Genomic DNA, 11,826 nt, shown 5'->3' on the forward strand with positions numbered 1-11,826 from the left:
AGAGAGAACAAGACATGGTCAACTGAAAACAAGAGAACAAGATCCTGCAAACAGAAAAATATCTGTTCTACAAAGAGGATCTGATCAACAGAGAACAAGATCCTGTCCACAGAGAACAAAATGTTTAATGAAGAACAAGATCTGGTCAAGAAAGAACAAGATCTGGTCAAGAGAGTAGTAGATCTGGTCAACAGAGAAGTAGATCTGGTCAACAGTGAGTAACTTTGGGGAAACAAAGAGCAACTTTACATCAACGATAAGATCCAGTCAGAAAACAACTTTGTGTTCTTGCAGAACAACTTCAAATTAACAAAGAACAAGATCCCATCGATGAAGAACAAAACCAGTCAACAAAGAGCAACTTCTGGTCAATAGAGAAGAAGAACCGGCCAACGAGAAACAACTTCCCATCAGTGGACTGTTCCTAGAACCCAGTCAGGCCCAGCACCAAAACTGTTCAGAGCAACTTATTTGATCAGAGTCGCATGTAAAGATCTCTCATGTTAACAAGAACAGAGGGTGGACTCGAACAGAACCAGAACAGATAAAAAGATACGAACCGTCTACAAACAGTGGACGCAGGATGTTCTGTTGTTACACTGATGGACCTGGTTCTACGTGAACAGTCTGATACAAGAAAACGTGACAGAACCGGTCCGATGTGAGCGTGAGGTCAAACTCAGAGTCTGCTGTGTTTCAAATTGGACCTGGCATTCTTGTTCTGTTCTCTGAGCAGGTTCTTATCTACGGAACGTTATCTGCTGCTGTGACCCATTTGCTTGCAGAGATTTCTTATCGTGTGGTTACCATGAGCAGACGGATCTTCTGGAGCTTCTCCCTGTCCGAGTCGTACTGTTTCCCTATCAGCTGACTCCTCTCCTGAGAAAACAATTGAAATTATTTAAAACGGTCTTAAAAACAGCTGATCTTATAGCCAAGTATCAGATTTTGTTTGCGCTCTTGGGAAAATAAATGTAAAACGAACCTTCTCGTCCTCAGTTTCCTGTCCAGATGTGGACTTTAACTCGTCTATGTTCAGCTGCAGACGGGACATTTCTTCCTGTGCACGACATATTTTAACAAAAACTTAGAGTACAGCATATTTTACACTGACTTGTGACCTTAGAGCTGGGTGATGTAAAGGATATGCAGCACGCTGTCTAAAGGTCGTGCAAATGCATATGAAGTTTTCTTAAATTATCTTACACAAATCAGAAGTAATGGTTCCGACAAGCAAAGACCATGTGTTAACTTTGACCTTGACTTGTGACCTTGACCTTGGAGCTGGGATGATGTAAAATGTATGCGACCCCCCGTTTAATGATGAAGCATAGGTGTATGAAGTTTTCTTAAATTATCTTGAGCAGATCAGAGGTTATGGCCCAGACAAGAGAAAGTTTTCTGACGTACATACGGAGACATCGTCTGCATACGTACGTATAAAATCTAAATGAAACAAAAACAGAAAAGTCCTGGACAGATTCTTGTCCTCACCTTGCAGTGTGAGCGGAACTCCTGCTCCTGCTGCATCAGGTTCTCGTTCATGGTCACTAAAGACCTGAGCTTCTCCAACAGGCTGGTTAACAGAACAAAACATGGTTCAACTTCCTGTCTACACAGGAAGTAAGGTAGTGCCACTTTACACAAACAGATTGTGATCCTACATTTACTGCTGTAAACTGAAGGACGGGCTGAGCTGGAAGAACTGACAACTTGTGTGAAACGGTGAGATTAACCCTGGAAGGTCCTTAACTTTGACCGTTAGTGTTCCTTAGGGGAAAAAGAAAAACTGTCCACATTATTTAACTGTAATGGTCATTTGTGGCACAAAAAAGCATTTCCCCCATTAGTACTTTCTAAAGGAACTTAAGGACCATCAAAAAAAAAAAAAATCTAGTTCCAAGTTTTGCAAAGACCTTCCAGATCAGGCAGCCAAAATCTGATTCCTTGTTTTCAGTCCAACTGAAGCCTCCATGGTCTGTCATGGAGGTTTTTTACGATTAGATTTATTGTTGTAAACTCCACTCATGCAGAACATCAGTTTGTTTTGGTTTTTGCTTTAATTGACCCAAATATATTACCAGCTGCTGCAACTTGGTGCATCCGTTAAGGACGTCCTGTGGAGCTGCATTTATAATGGGAGTTCTAAGTGGTGGTTTTTCCCCTCAGGAACACTAGAGTGTGCTAATGTTACTGTGAGGTTATGGGATTTGAAACAAATTTGACAAATTAAAAATTATGGATTCTTAGGTTTGGCAAGAACAACTGTGTTTACTGACAGAGCCATAAAAAAGTACCGGAAAATAAATATAAAAAACAAACAAACATAAAATAAAGATGTGGCTGATTTTACCCGTTAGACCTTCCAAAGTTTAACCAAAGTTCTGTCATTTTAAGGCTGAGCTCGCCAGTAACTGTGAGGTAGGCACGTGATGTGTCCTCACCCACTGTCCACCTGATCCTCCATGTCCTCTAAAGACTTCAGCTGTGTCTCCAGCTTCTCCGACTGTTCTGCAGCCTGAAACAGACCCCAACGCTCAGACTTCCACAGCTCATCAGGGATCGAAATGTATATAAATATTACAACACACAGAACTGAAACTAGGATTTTAAATAATGCTATATTACTGGGCTTTAAAATCTAATGTTGAAAGATGATGTATTAAATATATCGTGTTTTTCTAAAACGGTTCAGTTTGACAATAAGAATATCTTTACAGGTGGCTACACACAGAAAAAGTTCATGCTGATTATTTTAGACGCTCTTTGATCATAACGTCTGCACATTTATAGTACATGTGAGAACAACAGTGATGATCATTATCTAAAGAACTTCTCTGAAAAATACATTCTTCCAGTTATTTTGGTTTAGGGTCCAAACTACAGACAAGTCTTCTCCAATATTAAATTATGTCCTCCCAGAAGTTTTTTGGACTCTGAAAGGAAAACGGTGAATCTTGAATAAGGAACAGCGGACCTCGACTCTTGTTGCATTTACAGAAGATGATTTCATTCTAGAAGGTTCTCATTTACGCTGCTGTGACCGTGGACAAATCAACCAGACACCGTTAGGATAACGCAGACTTCCCGCCCTGATAATCTGAAATCTCTGCAGAACGACAAGGAAAGACGAAGACTACAGGTCTTTACCTCCATCAGCTTCCTCTTGGCGTCTTCACAGCCCGTCTTCACCTGTGCATGTTTGGCTCGGAGCTGTTGGAATAAAACACAAAGGTCCATTATTAGATCCGAGTATGATCTGTAGTTGTGTCCACTTTGACCAGGTGGTTTCTACAACTGAACAGAAAAGTGAAAGAACCAGTTCCTCCACATCGGAGCGGTCTGATACAGAGGATGGTTGGACATGTGACCACAGAACTGCTGACCTCCTCCAGTTGCTTGGTCTTCTGTTGAATCTGTTTGTTGATGGAGGCCACCACCCTGCGGTGCTGCTGCAGAGGACCATACCGCTCTGAACGCTCCTCTGAGGTCAGCTCCAACTGCTGCAGAGGGAAGTACTGAATCATGACAGGGCAATGGTCCCAAACCATCCACACACTCCTGACTCTCAGACTCCTGACTCTCAGACTCCTGACTCTCAGACTCCTGATTCTCAGACTCCTGATTCTCAGACTCCTGACTCACAGACTCCTGACTCTCAGACTCCTGACTCTCAGACTCCTGATTCTCAGACTCCTGATTCTCAGACTCCTGACTCTCAGACTCCTGACTCTCAGACTCCTGACTCTCAGACTCCTGATTCACAGACTCCTGACTCTCAGACTCCTGATTCACAGACTCCTGACTCTCAGACTCCTGACTCACAGACTCCTGATTCTCAGACTCCTGATTCTCAGACTCCTGATTCTCAGACTCCTGATTCTCAGACTCCTGATTCACTGACTCATTAAGGGACGATGGTCCTCATCCCTTCTCACCCACGCAGCCTGAAGGTGTCTCGAACACGATGAATCTGGAAGGTGATGACGTTCGACGGCACAACGCGACAGCTGCCAGTGTCTGAAGGGATAATGCTGCTCACCTTCTCAGCGTACTCCGTGGCGATCTGCTTGATCTCCTCAGACTGCAGTCCAACTATATGACCCACGGCACTCGCAGTCAGTTTGCCCTGAACAAAAATACACATCGGTTACAAGCTTTGATTTAGACAGATTACATCATCCTATTCAACATCAAGGTTCTTTATCGTCATTCCATCACATGTGGTACATGAGATGGAATGAAACTGTGCACACAGGGTCCCAGTTACATCCAGCAGAAGTATAAATTGTAAAGAAAAACAGTGATAGGACCTAAGACATGAACTAAGAATGCACTAAGCACTAGTAGAACAAACAATACGGCGACCAGCACGAACATGAGTCTGTGTGAGCAGATGAGCAGGAACCAGCTTCTGTACTGGGACTTTATTTGACAGTTCTATCAAAGACCAACAACTGAACAGTCTCAGTCCAGATCATTTGATCTTAGCTGCAGACATGATTTCAAACGTGCAGTTCTGTTCGAGACGTTTGGGTCGTGCTCACCTCTTCGTTAGCCATGGCAGCCATGTTGGTCATCAGGGACTTGATCCGGATCTAAATGAGAAGAGAAGTCAAACGTGGAGTCCGTGAACGTCTCCGTGGTCGTTTTGTCTGCAGTTCATCTACGATCCGTTTGTTTTCAACAACCATGGAAACATTTGAAATCTCAATAAATTCTATACGGTGTCCCAAAATTAATTTCTTTAACGTGTCCAACGAGTCCTGACCTCCTCCGCGGCCTGCAGGTCTTCTTCTGACACCTCGGCCATCCCAGGGGGGGCCTGAGAGCCCCGGGCCACAGAAGACTTCCCTTCATCGACCTGAGAGGAGACACCAAGAGTCAAAGCCAAGAAAATTATTCCAGATGTGCTCCTTGTCCAAACGAGGTCTGAGCCCCCAACATCTGGTTCTAAGGTTCAAGCCAGGGTCGATGGAAACACAAAGAACCATAACTGTTCCTCAAACAGAACGTGCACAGAACGTGCACCTTCAATTAACAATCTATCAGTTTGTGTTACTGCCGTGAAATTATAAAAAACTTTAATAAAAGTTAAAACACTGACCACAGACACTTTGATGGGGGGGGGCAGTGGTGGCCGTGACCCCCACAGATTAATCTTTGGCCACCCCAACCATTTGAGGAAACTACACATTTAAGCAGAATAAAAACTAGAAAGCACAGTTTTGTTTAGTGACGGGGCGGTCGGTTTATATTTATAGAAAACTATTTTAATGGGGATCTTTTTATGTCTATTTGCAGCCACATACCAAAAGTGAAGTTGGCGCGTTGCTCATGTTTCCAGTTATCCAGTTCAGAAAGTTAACATAGATGACGGCAGCCATCTTGAATGGTGACCTGGCAACCCAACTTTTGTAAAAATCTCTTACACCTCGATGCAGCCGCACGCTAAAAGGAAGTGGGTGCCTCGCTCATCTTCCCAGTTACCAGAGAAACGGCCGACGGTGTTTCCAATCCCCGTTTTATAATTAAAGACACGAGCTGGACAAATTATTCAACAAAGACTTATTCTTATTTTCGTCTGGAAAATGTCCCATTCGTTTATTCTGGATCCTTACCTTGTCTTGTTTGGACTGCTTACTGAATCCGTAACGCCTGACAGAAAAACACAAACAAACAACAGTGTGACATGAGCCAAGCGAGGAATAAAACTTTAACCACACGAAGCTGCAGGACAACGAGCAGGACGAGGACAAGCTCGTCCCTCAGAGCCGGAGCACCGGGTCAAACCCATAAAGAAAAGGTCACGGGGCTGCAGCACAGCTTGCATCCATCATGCCTGTGAGTGTGAACACAATCCACCACAAACAACACAGAGGAGGCCTCACACACTTCCTGTACTTACAGCAGAACATGGCACGCCCTGCAGGAGGAGACGAGACGTGAAATGAGTCAGAGGCAACCGGAGCAGAGACGACGTTTCATCAAGTCACCGTCGAACTGCAGGAGCTACATGACGAACACGTGCGACTCATCTGTTCATCGCTACAGGTGACACGTTACACCAGAAACGGTTTATTTAGGAGTCCCCCGAGTGAAACCACTAAAACTCATTACCAAACATTGTTTCAGCAGAGATTAGGATTAGGATTAGCAGCAGGAAAGCCTCAAGTGTTGCTGCTTAGCCTGTGCTAGCAAAGCTATTTTCAACAGCAGCTGGGAAACCCTGACATCCACAAATGATTTGAGATTTACTCGTTCAGTGACGACGACGACGTGGCGACCTTTGGAGGCGCCCAGGGAGCAGCTGGGGATAAGGTGTCCTGCTCAGAGACACCATGAGATGTGCAATGACCGGGGATCGAACCCGAGACCTTCGGATCCAAGTCGGCTGCCCTGACCTACACCATCTCGGCCCCCTATTAAAAAAAATCTAAACTATGCTTCATGTACCTGATGCTACCCCACAAATCAAACCGAAGTGCTCGTGACGATCAAGCTGCCAACACGTAGCTTAAAAAGACAGTCATCTAAAAATAGGCTCAGTTTGAGCAAATCTGACTTAATCCCTAACGTGATGGGATGGGTCACAAACTTAAATCATTTTAATGGATTACAGTCATAACAACAAACAGGATTCACTAAATTAAAAGATTTCCATTTAATGATTTAACTAAAGAATATGTCTTTTTAATTTTAATTGATTTTAATTAAAGAATGTTTCTTCCCTAATCCCCGTTCCTCCCATTTTGGGTAATAATCTCTTTATTTGATTTTACTGCCACTTTTCCACAGTTACATCAGCAGAAGTCAAATCTGATCAATTCTGTTGGTGTTCACTGATCCACCGTTCCGTCCAGCGGTCAGACGACGTGTTGCTCAACTTCCTGTTTGAATACAGCCTGAAAGGTTTCTATAGAAATACAAGTCTGATGTTTTTGTTTTTACAAAAACCTTCATAGTTTATTAGGAGACGCGTTAGTTTTAATTAAGTAATTAAGTAGTATTACAGGTCTTATTGTTCCATATTTTACTAACAGAGCACTTTGCTCTCAGACTGCAGGTTTACTTGTGGTTCCTAGAGTTTCCAGCAGCAGAATGGAGGAAGATCTTTCAGTTCTCAGGCTCCTCTCTTGTGGAACCAACTTCCAGTTTCTGTCCGTGAGGCTGACACATTGTCCAGTTTTAAAACTGGGATTAAGACTTTCCTTTTTGATAAATCCTATAGTTAGGGTCAGTTTGGGTTTCCTGAGCTGTCCCTTAGTTCTGCTGCTATAGGCTGCTGGAGGACAAACTGACATGTCCTCTCTCTGCTGCTGTCTTTACCTGCTCTGCCTGTTTGTAATTGTAATTACTTCTATCTTTAAGATACGTTCGTCTTTATTCACGTAGAAACTACATTCTGACCACTTCCTGTTTGTCTGCGTCTCTTTCCTGTCCCAGTTGAGGCAGATGGCGGCCCATCCTAAGCTCGGTCTTGTTTGGGGTTTCTTCTTGTTAAACGGGACTCGTTCTTTTCTCCGATGTGCTCTCAGGACGGTGACGGTGCAACGACGTGACACGATCTGTGGCTTTCTGAACGTCAACAAAACGACAACGTAATGAGAGTAAACGCTTTGAATTCTAATGAACATGGACCAACTGGGATACCACCAGTAAACTGCTGTGATGAGCATGTTTATAGTCGATTTGTTTTTTTATGCAACAATATGTTGAAATAAGATGAAGACTCATAAGAACCTGAGGGAATAGTGTTTATATGGAACGACACACACGTTTGTTTTGCTATCTTTATGGGGCCTTTCCATTGAATTCCATTCATTTTTCATTCATTTCTATAGCCTAACCCTGACCTTTACCCTAAACCTAACCCCTAATCCACCAATGGGACTTCTCCTTATGGGGCCCAGGCTTTAAAGGAGCAGGTGGTCCTCACAATGTAGTATAAGTTGGAAAAATGGCCCTTACAAAGTAGCATAAACAAGGACACACACACACACACAGTGTGAGAGGTTACCGGCCGTATTCCAGCAGAGTGGAGTGGACCCTGGACTCCTCATCCAGCAGCTGTCCTGCATCTCTCTGCCTCCGATACTTCCTCTGAGGTTTGTACACTTCCTGGAAGACCAAAAGTCCACACACAGTTTGTCCTTTAAGACACTCTGACCTGGACAACCTGTAAACCACGTCTGCGTCAGACAGTGATGATGTGGCAGAGCTCACCAACACGTCCTGAACGGCTCTTACGGCCTTCCCTTTCCTCTGGAGGAAGTCTTCGTCCTACAACAGGAAGTTTCACCGCTCACTTACAGAAGCTTTGACTGAACCCAGATCAGTTTGAGTTTACACATCAGGGATCGAGCAGGACAAGAGTCCTGCGCATGGCACATCATACGCCCGTTAATAAACGTACAACAATTTACTGCAATGGTCCAGGCAAGCAAAGACTGTGTATACACGTTGACCTTGATTTGTGACCTTGAACGTAGAGCTGGGCTGATGGAAAGACTGGGCAACACGCCGTGTAGTCGTGGTACAAATTCATCTCAAGTTTCATTAAACGATCTCGTAGAGAGACCGTGATACATCCACCAATGTTCAGACCTAAAGAACTTCAGTTTCATTAACGGGCTCTGAACAACTCTTTTCACACTTCAGGTAAAATTAAATAAATCTCCTGCTTCAAGGACTCAAACTACTTCCTGTTCTTGTTTGTTTGGAGGAAACGCTCGAAGTCTTTCAGTCAGATCTCATTAGATAACGTCTAACACGGCGGCGTACCTCAGGGAGGCTGTGGGTCTTGTGGAACTGAGAAACGGAGTAGGATCTCACGTAATCGCCCATCTCCTCCCTCGTCTCTATGGCTCGTTTCACCAGCCACTGAAAGGACAAGAAGAAACCTGAAGACTTCCTGTTCAGCCCTCAGGACACGTCCACACGTCCACAGGTTTGACATGTTTACATCGTTACGTCCGCAGCGCTCGTTCCGCTCACAGCTCAGTGAAGTGATTCAAGAACGTTTGGGCCTCAGATTCTTGTTTTTACTCTGCTCAGTCAAGTTCATGTTTTTAATCATTCTTCGCTCGTTGATTGATGGGTTTGTTGTTTGCAAAGACAAGCATCTTATTGTTGTTATGATGGTTGTCGGTCAGGTCAGAGGCGTGTCTATGACATCACAGTTTCCAAAAGGTTGTGTTTTGGCTGTCCACATGAAAACACAAGAATTTATAAAAAAAACAACTATTAAAAACACCCACTGGCTAAGGGTTCTTAAAATGTGGTTTCTGTGTGAAGGCAAGACTGAAACAATAAAAAAAAAAAGGCATTTAAGAAAAACAAAAAACAAAACAAAAACATTTCCATATGGGCGGGGCTTAATTTATAAGTATACGTAAAAAAGTTTAATTAAGCTTATAAAGAAACCATAACTGGTAAACACCTAAATTACTTCTGCTTGGCCCGTCTGATCGTTGATGAACTGATGAGCCGTTCTAAAACTCTAAGAGAAAAATGTTAAAATGAACACAAACAACAGCTTCAGCATTTCCCTAACGTTATTCAGGAGGGGCAGCGTGCCCACCCCCCTCCAAGAGGAGTACTGCGTACGGTACCAAGAGTACTGCGTACGGTACCAAGAGGAGTACTGCGTACGGCACAAAGAGTACTGCGTACGACACAAAGAGTACTGCGTACGACACAAAGAGTACTGCGTAAGACACAAAGAGTACTGCGTACGACACAAAGAGTACTGCATAAGGCGCTTCATACCCCTGTTGACAAACTCATCCAGTGATGTGTAGCAACGGCCCGGACAAGTCAAGACTGTATAACCTTTGACCTTGATTTGTGATTTTGACCTTGGACTGGCTGATGAAAAGTGTGAATTATGAAGGTTTTTATCCTGAATGACTCTCGGCTACTACCACATCAAATTTTAGCTTAATTTTGAAAAATGTACTCAAATTATACCCATGTTTGTGTTTTTAGGGTCAGTTGACGCCATGCTTCAGCGGGCGATAAATAAAGTATTGATCTGTTAAATTAGATCGTTCTCTGAGTGATCAGTTTGCAGGAAGCAGAGATACTGGTCCTGCCCTGCCGTCTGCCTCACCTGTACGACCGGGAAGATGTGGATGAAGTCCAGGCCCTGGATCTGATGGGGCTCCAGGCGATGAGGACACTTCATCTTTGGGAGGACGGAAACGATTTTCTCCGTCAGAGCTCTGCGACGAAACACAAGTCAGGAAGAATTCACAGCTCCGCCCATGAACCGCGATCGCAGGTGGAATCACAACTGACAGAATGAGCTGCCGTTAGTTTGTCCAGTTTAGCTGTTGTCCAACGTGGCAGCAGAAGAAAACAAGTTTATTAAAACTTTGTGTGGCTTTCTGTAAATAAAATAAGGTAAAGATAAATATGGCTGTTTTGGATAAATCGTGGTCTCAGTCGAGCTGAAAGGAACAAAAGTCACTGGCAACCAAACAACATGGACACGTCTAGAAAACAACCGATTGAATGAATAAAGTTTCAGAGAAAAAAATCTGAAATTAACAGAAAGAAGCTGAACAAGAGGCAGAAAATATCTTGATGCATGCTCAGAGGCAGAAAGTAGTGAAAAAGTAGAAACAAAAGGTTAAAATTAGCTGCACAGCACCTAAAAGTACATGAACACAAAAAGCTGAATTTTATCAGAAAAACACGTTAAAAGAAGCTGAAATTAGCAATAAATAAATAAAAAGTGACAAAAAAAGTCTGAAATTAGCAAAAAGAGACTGAAATTAACTGGAAACAACTTAAAAAGCTGACATGAGCTAAAAAGGAGCCGAAGGAAGCTGAAATTGGCAGTAAAAGGTTGTAAACAGCTAAAGGGCTTGAAGGATGTGACGAGCGCTCCGTTCTTCTTCAGAGACAAAAACATGGTTAAATATTTCAGAAAGCTAAAAGTGCACAAACATGAAGTGATAGCAGGAACGTCCACCAGAAGACGTGACGTCACTTACATCTTCTGACCAATGGTGGAGTTTTCTTGAAAGAGAAGATCCACATCGATGTCAAAGTTACACGTGGTGATGCACCAGGTCATACCACCCACCACCTTCAGAGAGGAGAAGAACGAACCACAGTGAGTCAGAGCGGACTTACCCTGAGGACAAATAATAAACGTGTTCTGTTCCTGAACTGGGGAGCCCCAAGGCTGTGAGCTCGGGCACCTCCTCTTCACTCTAAACAACCGCACATGACGATGGACGGACAACTCATCGGAGGTCAAGGACACCACAGATACTGATAGAGCTTTGAAGAAATGTGTGTTTTCTCAGTCCTCCACCAAGAAAAACACTCAGTTCCATCCCAAACAAAGATGATCATGCAACTGTGACCAACTGAGCAGGTACTGCTCATCCTAACATCAGTCATCAATAAGATCTAGTGTGTTCCATGTCTGGGATTTCATCACACAACCTCTGGTTATCCAATAAAAGCTATAGTCTGGGGCATATCGCCGATCGTCTTTTAGCGTTAATATTTATTTATTTAAACTAAAGCAGCAGAAACAGCCTCTCTCACCGTGAGAGGAACTAAACAGGCTGCACGCTCCTGCGGCCGTGCACGTCTCTCCCTCTCTGACCCGTACTTCAAACATGTGCGAAGGTTGCACATCTGTATGAGCACGACACTCAGAACATTTTTCCATTTAATAAGAAGTTAGATTTTAGACAGAGAAGTCCGGGGAGGTCGGGGCGGTGTGCACGCAGAGGGGGTGGAGTGATGGTGCATCGTTCAGGTATCTCCCCAGGTGCGTGGTTCAGGTATCTCCCCAGGTGC

General features: G+C 43.7%; 2 protein-coding genes across 3 annotated transcripts in view; one reads left to right on the forward strand and one right to left on the reverse strand.

Moving 5' to 3' along the window:
- The window catches only part of insig2 (insulin induced gene 2), a 65,483-nt gene that overhangs the window by 30,143 nt on the left and 23,514 nt on the right, over window positions 1-11,826 (forward strand). The gene's annotated exons all lie outside the window — the stretch shown is intronic.
- The window catches only part of ccdc93 (coiled-coil domain containing 93), a 17,605-nt gene that overhangs the window by 4,426 nt on the left and 1,353 nt on the right, over window positions 1-11,826 (reverse strand). Inside the window, exons 3-18 of one of the 2 annotated variants that reach the window (XM_037686751.1) lie at window positions 11,004-11,098; window positions 10,115-10,226; window positions 8,785-8,883; window positions 8,227-8,283; window positions 8,021-8,121; window positions 5,909-5,926; window positions 5,622-5,658; window positions 4,772-4,864; window positions 4,548-4,598; window positions 4,043-4,129; window positions 3,387-3,503; window positions 3,151-3,213; window positions 2,445-2,518; window positions 1,495-1,576; window positions 986-1,060; window positions 808-879 (exon numbers count right to left, since the gene is read on the reverse strand). In XM_037686751.1, coding sequence (XP_037542679.1) covers window positions 808-879; window positions 986-1,060; window positions 1,495-1,576; window positions 2,445-2,518; window positions 3,151-3,213; window positions 3,387-3,503; window positions 4,043-4,129; window positions 4,548-4,598; window positions 4,772-4,864; window positions 5,622-5,658; window positions 5,909-5,926; window positions 8,021-8,121; window positions 8,227-8,283; window positions 8,785-8,883; window positions 10,115-10,226; window positions 11,004-11,098 — 1,233 coding nt within the window. The remainder of the gene's footprint in view (window positions 1-807; window positions 880-985; window positions 1,061-1,494; window positions 1,577-2,444; window positions 2,519-3,150; window positions 3,214-3,386; window positions 3,504-4,042; window positions 4,130-4,547; window positions 4,599-4,771; window positions 4,865-5,621; window positions 5,659-5,908; window positions 5,927-8,020; window positions 8,122-8,226; window positions 8,284-8,784; window positions 8,884-10,114; window positions 10,227-11,003; window positions 11,099-11,826) is intronic. The other variant, XM_037686752.1, reaches the window with a different exon arrangement.

The sequence above is a fragment of the Nematolebias whitei genome, chromosome 13, assembly GCF_014905685.2.
Source record: "Nematolebias whitei isolate Nwh7 chromosome 13, NemWhi1, whole genome shotgun sequence".
Taxonomy (NCBI): domain Eukaryota; kingdom Metazoa; phylum Chordata; class Actinopteri; order Cyprinodontiformes; family Rivulidae; genus Nematolebias; species Nematolebias whitei.